The sequence below is a fragment of the Lemur catta genome, chromosome 4 (assembly GCF_020740605.2).
Source record: "Lemur catta isolate mLemCat1 chromosome 4, mLemCat1.pri, whole genome shotgun sequence".
Taxonomy (NCBI): domain Eukaryota; kingdom Metazoa; phylum Chordata; class Mammalia; order Primates; family Lemuridae; genus Lemur; species Lemur catta.
In genome coordinates this window covers 72,441,910-72,459,617 of record NC_059131.1, presented here as the reverse complement: position 1 = coordinate 72,459,617, position 17,708 = coordinate 72,441,910, and the positions used below count along the sequence as shown (strand labels likewise).

At 47.2% G+C, this 17,708-nt stretch overlaps 1 protein-coding gene across 10 annotated transcripts in view; it reads right to left on the bottom strand.

Annotated features, from left to right (window-relative positions):
* Nucleotides 1-17,708, bottom strand: part of INPP4A (inositol polyphosphate-4-phosphatase type I A) — a 144,494-nt gene that overhangs the window by 61,668 nt on the left and 65,118 nt on the right. For 7 of the 10 annotated variants that reach the window (XM_045550183.1, XM_045550185.1, XM_045550187.1 and 4 more), the window contains exons 1-3: nt 5,882-7,542; nt 4,763-4,971; nt 4,195-4,239 (exon numbers count right to left, since the gene is read on the bottom strand). In XM_045550183.1, the coding sequence (XP_045406139.1) occupies nt 4,195-4,239; nt 4,763-4,868 (151 nt within the window). In that variant the 5' untranslated portion in view covers nt 4,869-4,971; nt 5,882-7,542. Of the gene's footprint in view, nt 1-4,194; nt 4,240-4,762; nt 4,972-5,881; nt 7,543-17,708 lie in introns of those variants that run through there. The other 3 variants (XM_045550179.1, XM_045550181.1, XM_045550180.1) reach the window with 1 other exon arrangement.

The window sequence follows — 17,708 nt, the reverse complement described above, 5'->3', positions numbered from 1 at the left end:
AATGTCCAATACTGGTTTAAATAAGCATGGCACAGCTGTATAATAGACTTTATGTGGCATCCAAAATGATGAAGCAGGATGTATGTATATTAAAATAAAAATGTATTTTGCTACATGAAAAAAGCATGTGAAGAACACTAGGATGACATGTTTGTAAATAATCCCATCACTTCCATACCAAAATCATTAAGAATTTCTATATAGCACTCTGTGAGGGTTTAAAAAAAAAAAGACATTTGGAAGGGTATATACCTAAAATGCCAACTAATTATCTCTCTCCAATAGTTTTCTTTTCCTCTAACATTTTCTGTATTAAAGGTTTTACAAAGAGCACACACTAAATTTTAAAATTTTCAACTGTTACTTATTTTTAAAGTCAAAACATTTGCCCAATCATTGAACTCCTGCTCCTTATATTTTAAAAAATTGTGGTAAAATTTACTTAACATAAAAGTAATTCATCCTCATCTTTTTAAGCTGTTTCTTCCTCCATGTGCCTAATTAACATGCATTACTACTTTTGGTTCACCAGAATCAGAAATGTCCTGAGTTCTATTATAGGGGATAAGGATTTTTAACTCACTCATACGAACGTTCATCCTCTCTTATATACTGAATAATTTTAGCTCATTTTTTTGTTAAATCCACATTCTGCATGATTAAAGTTAAGCAAATATTACTCGATATGAGCCATGTGGGATTTCTTGTACTTCTCTCTTGTGAGGACCCTGTTTCCTGGTCCCACCACTTCTTTTTCTTAATTTATTCCCTCTTTTGGGTGGAGCATATCCTCCACTAACTTTCAGAAAGAGAACGCAAGGGAAATAAATTTACGTGAGGCTTTGTATAGCTGAAACAAGTTTCCTTCCACCCTCACATTTGATTGATAGTCTGGTTGGGCAGAGAATTCTAGGTTGGAAATGTAATTAAAGGTGTTGTCTCTCCGTCTTCATGTTTCCAGTGTCACTGAGATGCTCCATGCTAGTTTATTCCTGATCCTTTTCTTTCTGGAAGTTTTTAAGATCTTCATTTTATTCCCAGTGTTCTGAAATTTCACCATGTTACGGGTTTCCTTCGTCATTATGCTGGGCCCTGCCAGGCATTTTTAACCTAGAACACACATTCTTCAGTTCTGAGAGATTTCTTCTGTTATTTCTTTATAATTCCCTCTATTACATTCTTTTCTATTTTTTTCTTCTAAATGTTGGACTTCATGGATTTACTTTCTAATTTTTTCATTTCTATTTCTTGCCCATTTTCTATTTTGTTTTTAAAATTTTACTTTCTTAGAGAATTCCTTGACTGTCTTCTAAACTTTTTCATATTTAAAAAATTTTGTCTATCGTATTTTAAATTTCTAAGATTTTCCGTTTTCTTCAATTGTTCTTTTTTTTATAGTTTATTTTTATTTTTAGAGACAGGGTCTCACTCTGTTGCCCAAGCTGGAGTGCACTGATGCAATCACGGCTCACTGTACCTCAAATTCCTCAAGCAATTCTTACACCACAATGCCTGGCTAACTTTTTATTATTATTTTTTTTTTTTTGTAGAGACAGGGGTCTCACTATGTTGCCCAGGCAATCCTCCCACCTCAGCTTCCCAAAGTGCTAGGATTACAGGTGTGAGCCATTGCACCCAGCTCTTTTATTCTTTAGAGTATTCTATCCTTATTTTATGGACACACTGTCTTTTCCTGAGTATGTAAATTATAATTTCTTTAACATTTTCTGCAATATCTCTGTTTCTTCCAAGTTCTATTTTTTCTACCTGTTTCTTTCCTTTCATGTTGTAGGCATTCCACAAAGGTCTGGTGATCTTTGACTACTCTTTTCATCTTGTTTTTAAGTCAATTTGGGGGTATTATTTATATACAGGATGTACCTATTTTAAGTGTATAGTTCAGTGAGTTTTGTAAGTCTATATATCCATATAACCACCACCAAAGTCAAGATATAGAACATTTTCATCACCCCAAAGATATCTCTGCCCCCTTTTCCCATCAACCCTCACCTCCAGTCCCAGACAAGCACTGATTGGTTTTCTATCACTACTGATTAATTGTCCTGAGTTTCATATAAATGGAATCATACAATATGTAGCCTTTTGTGTGTAGCATCTCTCATTTTACTAATGCTCTTGAGATTCACCCATGTGGTTATGTGTAGCAGTCGTTCCTTCCTTCCCCTTACTGAATGATATTCATGTGTTTTGTATGCATGTACCACAGTTAGTGTATTTTCCTGCTGATGAACATTTGGGTTGTTTCCAGTGTTGGCTATTATGAATAAAGCTGCAAGGAACATCTGTATACGCATCTGTGTGTGGGCACATGTCCACTTGTTTTTGAGAATGAGGTGTTAGAAGGCTATTTGATGTCGAGTGTGCACAGGTGGGCTAGGTGGGTTCCACAACAGTGACTAGGTGGTTGGCAGGCCTGCTTCCGGTTGGGCTCCAGAAGGCTTGTGTCTGTCTGCGGGGAGTGAGTGGTTTACTTTCTCCAGAGAAAGAGCCTCCCTCCCAGAGGCATAAGTCTGGCAGAATTAGGATGTGAAGAAGGTTGGGGGAACTTCTTATTCAATAGAGACATCCATTTAATCCCTGTTTCTGTCTGGCCCCTCACACCCACCCTCCATGCTGGTGTACCCAACCCAGAGCCCCTCTGCTTCTGATGCCTCTGGAGAGAAGAAACGTCTGTTCCCTGCAGGGCTGAGGGGTGTGGTGGGTGCCTGAGCCCAAATTCTTCCTCACACAAACTCTCCAATAAGCCTCTGCTTTTGTCTCCTGACCATCCCAGTGCCTTTGGGACAAACGCCCTGCTCTGGCCTCCGCCACTCTCACATGCGGGTGTGACCATGCTCCTCTCTCCTACTTATTATTCCTTCATCTGCTTATCTGCTCCTTCCTTCCAGGTGACATCTGGGAGTTTCAAAAATGTCCCACTGTCCAGAATTTGTGTTTTTGTTTCTTATTTGTCCTGATGTTTGGAATGATTTAAAATAAGAGAATATTTGGAAATATGTTTATTCTGCTGTCATGAAACTGAAGTCCTTGGAGTCAGTTCTGTAATTTGTAAAAAGCAATAAAGTTCTTCTAAGGTGCAGGCGGCAGATGTGGGAATCCCAGCAGAGTTAAAGGCAGCTTCTCCCCAAACCTCCCATTCCAGGTTCACAGCACTGTGCTCAATCCCCACCGCAGAACCAGCCTCCAAGTCAAGGTTGGGGAAACCCTCTGAACTTGTTTAGGAGCATTTAATTGGAAATAGGGACATTTTCAGAATTTAGTATTAATTTGATAATAACATACTTATACTTTTGTGGGTTTTGCAATTTGTCCAGGTCTTTTTGCAGGTGAGAGGGGTTTAACTGCCTTGATCTTCTTTGTGTCTCAAATAAGCAGTAACATCCCCATATAGCACAAGAGGAAACTGGTCCAGCAAAGTAAAACGGCAGGCTCCAGCCCATGCAGGTAGCTTGGTACCGTCAGGATTAGAATCCAAGTCATCTGACTCCACAGGAGGTGCCTCTTTTATGTCATACCACCTCCTAGACATTGTTGCCAGGCCACTGACCAATGCTGACCACCACCAAGGGCGGGGGGAAGGGGAGAGGAGCACTGGGTAGCATCAGGCTCTGGGGAGAAGCATCTTGGGCTTCCTGGCTAGGCCATGGTAATGCCACACTTCTCGGCCTTGGCAATTCTAATCCATTTTTTAGTATATTCTCATCTGATCCTTGCTGAGAAGGAGAGGATGCAGGTGTCATCACCGCGCTTTACAGAGCGGGAAACTGAGGGCTAGAGATCTAAACTCAACCACACAAGGCCTACAGCCAAGGGTGACAAAGCTGAGCCCTAAGCCCAGTTGTCTGTCCCAGAGGGGTGGTTGGAGGGGAGGAGAAAGGGGACAGCCTGTGCCAGAGGCTCTGGGTGGGCTCACCTCCCTGTCCCAGGCCACCTGTGAAGAGCACACTCCCAAGGACAGTGCCCCATGCTGAGGAGACTCGAGCCCTGTGGGCACACAGCCTCTGCAGTCCCTCCCCACGCACAGGAAGTTCACACCTGAGTTAGGGCCCCCCATCATCTCAGAAACGTGGCAATAGCAGCAAGTTCTTTGGGACAAACCTGTGCCGGTGGTAATATTTTTGTTTTTAAGCAACATATTTTTTTTTAAACAAAACAAAACAAAAAGATACCTACCTAAGCTGAATTCTAAAATGGGCTCATCTGGATCTTGTATATTTCCTGAATAGAAAAAAATGACAGCAAAATCACCTTTAATAAACTTTTCCCTGTTTTTAGATTTTGCCAAAAAACCAACACTCTACTTCCCCCACTCCCCCACAAAAATTACGTGAGGTGATTTCTTATTTTCTAAATATTTTGCTTTTGAGATTCCTAAGAAGTCTCAGACTCCACAATCACACCCTCCTCTCCTCTTCAGGTCTACATGCCCACAACAGGGAGAGCTTTTACCACGGCCTGGGCACTTCTGTGGATTCCCACGTTACTACTGGCAAATGAGCCCTGGAGGCGCCCACCTAAACTGGAAAACTGACTCAGGTTCCAGCAGAGCAGTCTCCAAGAAGAGTGCTGACTTCCGCCTCCCCATTTCCTGGTTCAACTAGAGGAGTGCCATACCAGGATACCCCACAGCCTGGGGCAGTCATGGGGGGCTCATCCTGCCTGTCCACTGAGTGCTGCTACAGTGTGGGGCCCATACGCTGCAAGCTCATATGAAGAGCCTGGTGCAGGCTCTGAGGCTCACCTGCCAGAGACAGGCCCAGCATGTCGCCTGCCACATCGATGGTGGAAGCCCGCTGCATCGCACGGGCCCTGGCACCATGGCGAGGGCTGTGCTCTCTTGCTGTCATGATGTCATTGGTGATGATGTGCTTCTTGTTCCTGGGTCAGACCACGCCTGATTCCCGGGGAAGCGCTGCTACCAAGCCCTAGTCCCCTAAGGTGGCAGTAGCCCTGAGAAACAGGAACAAACACTGGTAAGAAACCATGGGGATGAAACACTGTGCTCTCATGGAGAGAGAACGTGACCAGACATGGGCAAGATCAGGTTCCTCTGGCAGATGAGGAATTGGGGTGGAGTGTCTGCTGCTCTCAGCCCCTAGTGGTCCCCATGTCCTCCCCACTCCCCAACATGGTATGTCCATGAGGTCCCATAAGGAAATCATGTCCTCTTCAACAAATATATGCCACAGTAAACGACGGTTTGGATACAATCACAACATACAGCTTTTGAGATTTTCTTGCTCACTTTATTATGCTCTTCTGTTGACAAGTCTCACAGAACCTTTAAAATTTTAAATCAATTCACCACAATCTCTGTGAGAAGGGTAAGAGCTGCTGGAGAGTCTGCTGCCCAGAGGCTACACCCGCATGGTGGAACACTGGTGAGACAGAGCTCGTGTCTCTAACCTGCTTGCTTTCTTCCCAGAGCTACACAAACTTCACATGTCTCAGTCTCGGGCTTCCTTTCACAGAAAGCAAGTAAGTGATAATCCAGGCCTAACTGAAGTGGACAGTACTGTGCAGTGGATGAGGAGGACTCTGGGCAAAACGCCACCGCAGGCTGAGTCAGACAGATACTTCAAGGCATGGCTCAGAGCTCACACTCTGCTCTCAGAAGTAGGTTAAGCAGCAAAAAGTAAGCTTCAGGTTTTTCCAACTGTGCTACAATTCCTGCTGTCTCTACAAAGAACCAACCTTTAGAAGTAAAGATAATTAGACTAAGCAATAAGTGTGGTTTAAAACACCTCTCAAAGGCCTCCACGTATCCAGAGACAACCCTGTCTTCTCAAAGGGTGTCCCCACCTCTGCACCTGAAGGACCTGGGGCTCCTGCCCTCGGGTTAATTCACCAAGCAACTTACTGGACATGTTTGTTCTTGGACCATGTGGCATTTCTTCATAAAAGCACATCCAAATCCATCATCTAAAAATAGAAAAGCATAAACTTAACAAGCTGTTCAAGCATCAAGTTCTTGAGAAAACAAAGCCTAGAAACGTGGGGAAGCCGAGAGCTTCTCCATGTTTGTCTGAGCTCCATACCCCAATACAACACTTTGGCTCAAAATCACAAGTTTTGTTCAAACCCAAAAGCATGAGAAGGTGCACATCCCTCTCCCCTGCAGGGGTGGTCTGTTGGGGGAGTCTGGGCCTGTCCTAAAGAGGCAAGCGGACAGCTCGGCGTGGTAAATGGGAAAATGAGGAGATAGAATCTGAGTCCTACTTCCCCCACTTACAGACTGCAGGCCCGGGGAGAAGCTGCAAGGCCCTCTGAGGTTCTGCTCTTTAGCATCTAAGATAAGGCTAGCCGCACCCATCTCGTGGGCTGCAATAAAAACCAAATGTGCCAGAACAGAAGAGGGTTCTGCAAATGCCCCTGGGCTCCCACACTGCTGCTGCTGCTGCCTGGCCCTCAGGTGCCTTCCTGTAGAGCTGAACACCCAGGCCCCACTCAGTCCCCGTACTGCCGTGGGGCTGTCAGGGCAGGCCTCAGGGCCCAACTCACCAGCCATCTCAATGTGCCAGGGTCTGGGAATCAGATAGGGAGAGCAATGCACTTGGCCACAGGCAGATTCAGTTTCTCTTGCAGGCTGTGCTCCCATCCCTGCCACTAGGGGCGCCCCGGAACCCTCAGCCTGGGCAGCTCAGCAGAGGGCAGTGGCCTGGCTGCGGAGCCACAATAAAAATCACCCAGGGGAAGATCCGATGGTTTGCCATTGTCAAAAGTTGTCCAAGTCAAACAATATGTGATGCAAATGATAAAACTGGGAAAGTACTTGTAGTACTAACATCTGTATTTTACAGTAATGCTTGTACAAATTAACAAAAAAAACTCACCAAAATGCAAGTGGCAAAAGGTATGAATTCATAAAAGATGAATACATATGGTAAACATTTTGGAAAAATGACCAAATTCATTAGTAATAATTACAGCAATGCTAAATATACCTATCTTCACCTAAATTACTCCTCGAAGAGGTTTATTTGTTCTTCTAATGAGAACAGGCATTCCTGGAGGACCTGGGGGAAACTGTATAGGGTTCTGCTATATTGTTGGTCACATTTTAGAGTGGTACAAGCATTCAGAAAGCAACTTGGCATTGATCATCAAAATTTATAAACAATATCAAAATTCTCCCTAATAATCCAGAACATGGAAAAGACCCCTGAGCTAAGATGCTTATTGGCTTATTGTAGTGTTACTGCAGCATCCTGCTGTCTGCCTTGCTGTCCTCTCAGCTTGCTGGTGAAGGTGCCAGCCATCGCCTTCACCTGGGACAGCGGAGACACCCACCTAAAAGAGGGCCACATCTGAACCCCAACATCTTGCCAGCCCTAGGGAGGCTCCCAAAGCAGCCCTTTGTCCCTTTCTCCCTCCCCCTTCAGGGTCCTTGCCCGCTCCACCTGCCTGCCCTTCCTTTTGGAGGGTGGTTTGTATTACAGGCACTGTGAGGTTTCTGGACATAGAAATGCTTAAAGGGAAACATCTACAGACTAATTTTACACTTCAGAGAGTTCATAGGTCAGAGAAACTTTTAGGTCAAAAAGACCTTAGAAGCCACTTCATAGTTATTTGGGGCCATTTAATTAGAATATGTAATTTAAGTCATCAAGACCCAGAACACGAAGCTAATTTGCACAACTGAATTTGATTTCCCTTCTTACTCTCATTAATTTGAAGTAATTCACCCAGGATTCCTATATTCCCAAGGTCCCATTTTTCCTCCCAGCTCCATTTGAAGACGAGCTCATTAGGAAGAAAAACTGCACCTAAATCAAAGACGACAGAGAAGTGTGTGGGAGCTGTCTAGAAGACTGGAATTTTTTCTTGGGATCAAGAAGAAAGAAAGAAGCAATAACTCATGAAACCAACTGCTTCCTTTCCTCACTCTGCGGGATCATGTGACCCCTTCTGACAAGAGGATGCAAGTCATCAAATCGACAGCAAACCTGAGGTTCCATTCCACTAAATGTCCCTTTCACCCACGGGGGCAGGGGAGAGGGTGGAGGGAGCACTGGTGAGATGGGAGGGGTGTTAGGACTCACACAGGCAGTGGGACTGGTGAGGTGGCAAGGACCCTCAGAAGCAGTCTTGGAATGGTCTGCCTGCCCTACGCCCCTACAAAACTAAGGAATCTCAAGGCCTGGAGTCCTAGAGGCCCCTCTGCCTCAGTAACCTCTTGGGGGCTGCTGAGCTGGAGGTGAGGGGGAAAGATTATCAACCACAAGAGCTCCACTTTTGTTCATCTTACTCACTGGGGTTCTTCTGAGAATCATTTTTAAAAGGAGTTGCACAGACAGGTGATTTTTTCAAGGTCACATGGAGGTGAAGAATGGACTGTCATAACTGACCCAAAGCAAAAGCCCAAATACAACTGGGGGCCTCTCCCTGAAACCCCCCCCAATGCCCCCGTGGGCAGCAAATGGGCTGAGAACCTTCAACTGTGCCACTGCTCTCCAAATGCAGGAGTGAAAGGAAAATGAAAAGCTTGAGTGAGACAGAGCATGAGTCAGCAGCCCCTGAGAAAGAGACTCCTTTAAGAGGAAGAAAGAGGAAGAATTTTCTCTCAAAAACCCCAAATACGGGATAGCTAAAATCACAGATCAATGAGGTGTCACACCATCCACTGGCACTGAAAATTACTATTAGTAAGAACCTGAGACATATACCACCTTCCTGCGTGGAGCCTTCCCCTGGCAACCCGGTCTACACCTCATGATAATGTACTTCCCTATGTGACCATGGAACGACCATCTGGGCACCTCATGCCTTCTGGGCACCAGACTTAAACTTCTTGTTTCTTCTACAGCTTCCTGGGCGCCCAGCTCAGGCCTAACTATAGACCAGGGTGTCTAACAGACACCTGCTGAGTTGGCAAACCATCAAGGTCTGTGGCAGAGGCTGCACTTGCTCATCCCCACGTCTGGCTTCTCCCTCCTCTTCCTAGGCACAGGGACAGAACATTCTCTCCAGCCCCCTTCCAGGTAGGTGAGCTGTGTGCCTGAGCACAGAAGGGATGGGCACCTGCCTAGACGTAGATGATAAAACTGCTTATGCATTCCTACAGCTCTCTCTTCCCTGGATTCCTGGCTGGATGCAATGGATTGGGTGGATAATTCCTAGGAACAAAGAATCACTAGATGGAAGGAAACTATGTCCCTGAGATTGTGTGGAACAGAGCCCCCACTCCTTTCCCCACATGCAACCAACATCGGGCTTAACTTGAGTAAGAAATAAACCTTTGTTGTATGAAGGTGCTGAGGTTTTGAGGGTTTTGTTACAGCAGCTAGTGTTATAAAGTCTGGCACATACCAGGCACTCAATAAATTGCTATAAAAAAGTTAAAACTACCAGTTAATATTAAACAATGCTTTGGGAAAAAAATGATGCTTTGTTCCCTGGATAAGCTATGACAAGCCCATGAGAAAAGAGCCCGCAGGGAGCAGGGAGACTACCACAGGGCTCCAGGAAATGGGAAGAGCATGAGGAATAAAAATTCTACTTTAGTAGTAGTTGGTCGAACAAACCTGCCCCTGAGACATACAGAAAAAAATCAAACTCAGTTTCTCCTATTATACTCTCACAACACACAACATTTCTGTGACCCCAGATGTATGGGGTACTTTCCCATGTACCAAGCAATCCTACTGCAGCATTCCCGATGGGTATCCTCTAACTCAATGAGATTCCGACACTACCTAACTGGAGATAGTGTCAGATCCCAGAGGCTCAGGGCTCAGTCCCACAAAACTACCCCCCACTACAGAGGCCAGTCACAGGTCCAGGTTGTCACCTGTGCTTCCGATGAACCAGCTATAAATCAGAGATTCCTAAAACCCCCTCCTTGGGTTCAACTAACTTGCTAGAGTGGCTCACAGAACTCAGGAAAACATTTATTTATTTTTACATATGAGAAGGATGTAGCGTCCATGCCCTCTCCAGTGTGCCACCCTCCAGAACCTCCATATGTTCAGCTATCTGGATGCTCCCAGAACTCAGTCCTTTTGGGTTTTTAATGAAAGCTTCATCACGTAGGCATGATTGATTAAATCACTGGCCATTGGTTTATCACCTCAACCTCCAGCCCCTCACTGCTCCCAGGAGGTGGGAGGGTGGGGGACTGAAAGTTCCAGCCCTCTAGCCATGTGGTTCCCTGGCAACCAGCCCCATCCTAAAGCAATCCAGTCACCTCATTAATGTACAAATAACTCTTACCACTCCAGAGATTCCAAGGGCTTTAGGAACTAGGTGTCAGGAAAAGGGGGAGGAAGACCAAATATATATTTCACAATATCACACCCTCTCTGTAACTTCAGGTCAGGCTCAGGACACCCTGAACACATCTCCTGTGTCTCCCCCACCCCTAATATTCCCTGGGCCAAGCTGGGACCTCACCACTCCAGACACTCTAATGGTGTGGAGATGGCTTTAAAGTCAACAAGGCAGGTTCACTGAAGTGGCCCTAGAGCTGCTAATCCAACCCAAAAGTGACCCAATCACTACCATAGCATCCCAGATCAGCCTTCCTTTCCATAGGTCTCCTAGAGCCAGCTAGGAATTGAGGCTACCTACCCAAGGCTCCATCCAGACCTGGTCTATACCCAACAGGAGTCTTGGGATCCTTGGGAGCTTCAGGGCCACCAATTCTTGAAGCCCAGCAAATAAGAGAACAGCAGCAGCACACCTGCAGATTCCATGGCATGGGCACAAACCTGGGGTGGGCACAGTGTGGGTGGAGTACAGCTCCCGATGACACAAACTGAATGGGTCAGAGCCAGATGGCTGCAGTGACAGGGATGGGCAACAGGGACAGCATATCCAGAATGGCCAAGGGTAAGGGTGGCCAGCAAACTGGAGGTTCCACTTCAAGGAAAAGGCAGCCACGTGCAGCGTGCAGGCTCAGCACGCCCACTACCGCCACAGCTCACATTCTGCTCCAGAGCAACCGCTCAGGTTGGTCACCAGCAAAGGAACACGCAGCACTTGGCAAGGACCAGGAAGGCCTGGTTTCTGATTATTCCAGAGCAATAGCCAATGGCAGCAGAAACCTCCTCCGGCTTATATTTGGAATGAATGAGGGAATGAATGAATGGATGAATGAATGCCTCTACATGACAACTCAAAAATTTAACTGCTATGAATCAAGTTTTAATGCAAAGCACATAACACAACGAGTGTGAGGAGTATGTGACCTGAGTGAGGTGAACACACCAAAACCCGTTCTTCCTTAAATAAGGCCAACCTGAGAGGGCCACCCAGAAAGGCAAAGAAGAGAACACTGAACACTAGAGAAAACGCCATGGGATATAAAGTGGGGAGGGATGTGGGGTGGGCATGGGTCATTAAAAGCAAAGGCACAGGTTCTGGGAGGCAGGGACAGCAGCAAGGCTGCTTTTATTTTAATTTGCCCACTTTGAAGACTTCTTTACCCATTGGCTATTCTACCCCTCCACACCCTACAATGCATGAGAATAGTGGAAGCAAGCAGAGCTTTCATTTTTCTCTTTCAAACAAAAGCCAACTGCCTAGGAAAGATCTTAATCTTTTAAGCAAAGTCAAATATGCCTCCCTACCATAAAATGCAAGGAATGCTGCCTGCCTCAAAGGCTTTGGGTATTAACTGGGCAGGAAAGGCCAGATGCCCCAGGAACAGGGACAAGGGTGGAAGGGACCTGGGAGAGCTCTAAGGAAAAGGCTCAGGAAGACCCCGTCATGCCCATCCTGTGCTCTGGCCCCAAGCCCACCATGCCCCCAGGCACTCTGGTCCACAGAAGGCTTGTGCTATGGTTTGAATATGTCCCCTAAACTTAACTGCCATTGTAACAGCTTGGGGAGGAGGGGCCTTTAAGACGTGATTAGGCCATGAGGGCTTTGTCCTCATCAATAAGTTAATGCTGGAGTGAGGAGAGTCGCTCCTAATAAAAAAGATGAGTTTGGCCTGATTTCCTGTCTCTCATGCTGGCTTCCACCTTCCCCCCTTCTGCCATGGGATGACCCTCACCAGATATGGGCAGCATCCTCTTGGACTTCCCAGCCTCCAGAACTGTGAGAAATAAATTCCTTTTCTTTATGAATTACCCAGGCTGTGGTATTGTTATAGCTACAGTAAATGGACTAAGACAGCTCTCAACACCTGCCCTCCTACAACCTGGACCCTGGGATCAACCTGCCAAACCCCGACCCGGCCTCAGGAATCCAACCGCTTGCTCAGTGAATGCCACTTAGAACCCTCTTCCTCCAAAGGTGACCGTGCAAGATTGCCAAGCCTCTCTCAGCCTCAGTTTCACAATCTGTATAAGAGGAATAACACCGGCCTCACCAGGACACACTGAGGAATAAGCACATATGTAAAGAAACATAAAACACCCACGCAGAGCTTGGCACACAGGCTGTCAGCCATGCTGGGTTTTCGCCTCAGCTTTTCCTAACCTCCCCTGAGACCACCCCCCACGGTGCTTGTACTGGGGCCATCTGTGAGCCTGGAAGGCCTTTCTCCAGAGCTAAATCCACTTGAGTTTTACCCAACTTTCCAGCCTTCTCTAACTCCTCCAACCAGAACTCTTCACCAAGGTCCACGGTGCTTTGCTTGTACTGCAGTTTATAGTGACCATGTTTTCAAACCAAAAAATTAGGCCTAAAGGTTGTTTTTGGGAAGAAACATGTGAACACAGGACTTTTCCTTGCAGCAATATGGCTTGGTGGGGGGAGCCCAGGCATTGGCATCAGACCTGGTGAGCCACGAAGGAGCATGTGACCTTCCACAAGGTACCATTTCTGTGTCTCAGTTTCCTCACTTGTAAAACAAAGATACAACTGTTGTTGGAAGGAACTCACCGCCCTCCAATCAGGGGAGTATGGAGGCAGACTCAGCAACCCTAGGGAATTGGGGTGGATGCCCCGTCCCTCCAGGCTAGACACTGTAAGGATTATGTTCTGAGAGGATGGTCCATAGCCCTCCTGTGCTAGAGAGGCCTGCTTCCTCCTGCCCCTCAGAGCAGGGCCCAGCTCTCTCCCACTTCCTGCTCCCCGTATCTGCACAGGGCTGAAGGAGGGAGAAAGAGCTGATGTGACTAAAGCTCTGACTCAAAGAACATTTAACACATGAGGAGGCTGCAAAACATTAGTTCAGTGCCACTAGTGGTTAAATTCAAGAAAGTAATCTGCTTTAGAAAATCAAGCACAGGAAGACAAGAAACAAGCTAGCAATTTGCATCCCTTCTCACCCACAAACCACCTGACTCAGGTTTCCCCTGAGCCTGTGCTCACCAGGAGATATTTAGTCCTTAACCTCCTGCTTCCATTCCCCAAGCCCTGCTCCCTGCCGGTGACAGTGAACAGGTAGCATTGGCAATGAGTTAATCTCATTTAATCAACAAACATGCCTCATTAATTTAATAAGCATGTCGACTGTTATAATATAATGCCTGAACCTGGATGCAAAGGCACATCCCAGACTCCAAAGGAGTCAGTCAGTCACTTTGTGCTGTGGTCTAAATGTCCCCCAAAATTTATATATTGAAACTTAACCATCAGTGTGATAGTATTAAGAAGTAGGGCCTTCAGGAAGTGATTAGACCACGAGGGATCTACCCTCATGGATGAGATTAGTGATTTATAAAAGGGTGGAGGGAACTAGCTAGTCCGTTTTTTGCCCTTCCACCTTCCACCATGTGAGAACACAGCAAGAACGCTCTCACACTGAATGCCTGAACCTTGATCTCAGACCTCCCAGCCTCCAAAACTAGGAAATAAATTTCTGTTGTTTATGTAATAAGTTACCTATTCTCAGGTGTTTTGTTATAGCAGCCCGAACAGACTGAGACATCTTGGATAGGTGTGTAAATGCCCCTTTAAACAACAGGGCAGAGGAGGGTTCTCCCAGAGCAGAACAAGCCCAGACTGTTTCAGCTTTTTCTCCTCCCTCAAGTTCTCCCATCTCAGTCCACGGCAGTCCCATCCTTCCACTTGTTCCAAGCAAGTAACAAAATCAGTGCAGGCTTCCTGGCCATCTCTCTCTCTTGCGCCCATGCCCAGTTCTGTCAGCTGGATCTTCCCCATAGACATAGACACAGCTTCAACCCACTTAGCACCCCAGCCCCCATGCCCTGGGCTTCTGACCAGTGTTCCCCCCACAGCCCCCCAGTCTGTGTCCAGTGGCAGTGGTGAGGCCTGTGGACCTCCCAGCAGTGTCTCCATCCTGTTCCCGCCCTGGCCTCCTAGCTGTTCGGACCTCTCCTGGTGCAGCCTTCGCACCAGCCACCCTCCCCAGCACTGCTCTTCCTCAGACGACACAAAGGGCAGCTCACTCACTTCCTTCAGGTCCTTCCTGAAGCCCAGCTTCTCTGGGAGGTCCTCGGGACAAGCTGGTTTAGAACTGCAGCTCAGCCCCTGTGGTTCTACTATAAATCATGAATGCTCAGGGGCCTTTCTGTAGGAAGTAGTTTGAAAATAAATCACTCTGAAAAAAGTGCTTTAGAATGTTTGTGCAGAGCAAGACGTCTTAGTGTACCTGTCCCAGGCCTGGGCTCACACAATCTGGGGATGAGGGAGATCTGTCAATAGCAGCAGGTGCAATGCTGGGGAAGTGCCAGGCGCAGCCTCAGCCTGGGGAGGCTCCTCTGGGGCCTCCGCCCTGACAAGCCCTCCCACAGAGCACACTTCAACCACTTTTTCTTCGACCCCTCCACTTCCTCACTTCTGCAGCCCATGCTGTTTCTTCTCCATAAACTGGCAATCTCTTTAACAAGTAGCTGAGTGTCTATTATGGACCAGGCCTTAGGGACACAAAGTTGAACAGGGAGGCTTGGTCTGGAGCTACATCATAAGAAATGTAACAAAGTTATGAATGATGTACAAGCTGAGTGAGCACCATGGTGGGGGTGGCCAAACCTCTTCTGAAACCTTCCCCTGTGTGAAGGGCTAGCTTGCACCCCCAGGGGCTAGAACCAGGGACTCTGGAGGCTTTTCTTAGGGTGAATCAACCCAGTGTTCCTATACATCACCCCCTCACTCCCATGCACCCGGCTTCTTTTGTAATTTGATTACCACATAAATTTCCCAATACCGCAAACAAAGATAATGGGAACACTGTGCTGAGCACAGCAGTCCACTGTAAGGGCTGCCTGTTTAGGACAGGAGACAGCATGCACCAGGGTCAATGCGGTTCTCTCTCCTACAACTTGAGACTTTAGCAAGTCTCATTTATTGCTCTATGGTGAACTCAGCCACTTAAAGCCCTCACACAACTGAAAAGTTCACCTGTATGTTGGCCAGGAAGGCCTTCCAGTGCCACAGACATTTCCAAATAGGTACATTAAAGAATTCAGGAAACCATCCAGTATTTATCAACTCCCATGTCAGCAAAGACATGCAGCTCCCAGAGGGCTAAGAGCTAAAGTGATGAGGACAATGGCCTCTCTGGGACCTGCAGTCAGCTTCACTCTGAGCGGAGTCCATAATGAAGAAAGGTATCATCACATACCCAGATGCCCCCTACCTGCCCAGGGCACTTATGCCAAGCTTGGGTCCAGGAGACATAGCTAGAAGACTGAAGAGCATGAACCCCCTCCAGCCCCTCTATAGCTGGGTGGGGGGCTCTAAACCACAGTGGTGGGCTGGGTGCACCCCATTCACTGCCTAAGGGGGTGCTTTCTCTTCTCTTTTCTTCTCCCATCCAAACCCAAGGCTGTCAGGCCTGGCCTGGTGCCTGCGCCTACCTCCCCTCCAGGGCTGGCCCAAGCTCTGCTTCTTCTCATTCCCTCTGGAAGGGGTGTGGTCACAGCTGCTCAGACTCCTCCAGACAGCAGTACGAGGAGGGGGCAACCTCCCCAGACTGTGGCCTACATCCCAGCCACAGCAACGTGCTTTGCTTTGCCCGGACAGTGTTTTCCATTCACCCCATGCCCCCACTCCCTGGGGGTTTAGTGACGAAGCTGTCATGGTGAGGGCAGGCTCTGGGAACTCCTGGCTATCCTGGCCAAAACACCATATACAACAACTGGAACCCTGTGCACAGGGTGGAGAAACTCACATGAGCTTAAGCAGAAATGCATGTTTGTCATAAAGGTCTGGGCTATCTTAAAAACCCAAGAAGGCACATGGCTGGGCTGGCCGGTGGACTCCAATGCCAGCAGCACATACAACTCTCCTCGGCTGCCCTCTGATTAGCCATGTTAGTCATCCTCCCCTCTCTGCAAGCAAGCCAGTCCACAAGGTGGGACCCGAGGCAACCCCCAACTTTAAACTCCCCAGCCCTAGCCGCCGCAGAGGCCGACTGTGGATTCTCTCTGAGCTCTCTCCATGGCAGAGAATCCAAGGGCTCAGCTCCAGCCAGGTGTGAGAAGTTGGGGGAGGTTGGGCAGAACACCACAACTTCCAGAATCCAAATGGAGATTCCCCTATAGCAGGTGTTTCTTAAACTTCAAAGAGAAAAATCAAAGAACTCCCAGTGTTAACTAGATAGATGTTACATTGTTTAAAATACATAACATAAACATAGAATTAGGCATAAACTCTTCACTGAGAGCTCTTAGGCTATTATAAAACTAAAAGAGATCTACAAATGAACACAAACAAAACCCCAAAACAAATGAACTTGGTTTCTGTCACTTTAATGTGATGGATGGGGCTGTTTTACAGGAATGATCACAGACAGGTAACCTTAACTGACTCCAGAAGCCTCTTCTGCCACACCCTCTACTCCACCCTTGCTTGGCCTGAGGCCAGAAATGGCCAGAATGGCCACTTAGGGTGCACCCAGCAGCTATTTGGTAAAAACAACAGTGGCCAGCAGCTACCATTCCCAAAAAAGGTGAGTTGCCAGGCAGGGCAGAGAAAGAGGCTGCAATACTCCTCCCTGGACTGTGAACAGGGGGTCAAAGGATCCCAGATGGCAGACATTCCAACATGTCCTTTTTCCTCCTTCGAATGAAATCAAGACAGTTACAGAAAAAAAAAACACAGTTTTATGGCTTGCCAGGTAAAAATGCAACTCTGACAATTCCGGTCACCATTCCTTGACTCCCTGCCCGCTGCAGAGGAGGGCTCACACTGTGGGCCCCTGTAGGTGGCAAACTTAAGACGGTGCCCACAACTCCTTCCTTTTGTGAAGAGCAGCCACCATCCGTCCCTTCAGTCTGTTTATAGCATTAGGTTTTTCCAGGACTTAATCAGTATCTATTGCTGCTGCACGTAAAAGGACAAGTTTCTCATAATGTTTCCAACACATGGGAGAGGCACAAGAGAGGAGACCAAGAATTGCCCAGCCCAAGATGCCTTCTGGCCACACACCTGCCTCATCTGGTCTCTGTTGACAGAAACACCTTGTCTAGAGATCTCCTTAGGTAAAAAACCCCACTGGGGAAGAAGTGCAAGTGTTAGCAACAATGACCAGCTTGCAAAAGCCATCCATGTCCCTGGACTCATGTGGTCCTCACCCTGCAGCTCTGGGTGGTGAGGGATGGCCATTCTTGTTTGACACTGGGAGCCAGGCTCCCAATGGTAGAGGGGCTCCCTCAAGGTCAAGAGCTGCAGAGGGAATTCAGGACCTGAAAGCAGGCTTTACTAGTCCAGTGCTCTTTCCACTATGCAGAACAGAGCACAGAACATATTAATTCAAGCTACAATCAAATGCTAATAAAAGGCACTATCTCCTTCAGTTGTAGAGTTCCTCATTTTTAAAGCACTTTCAC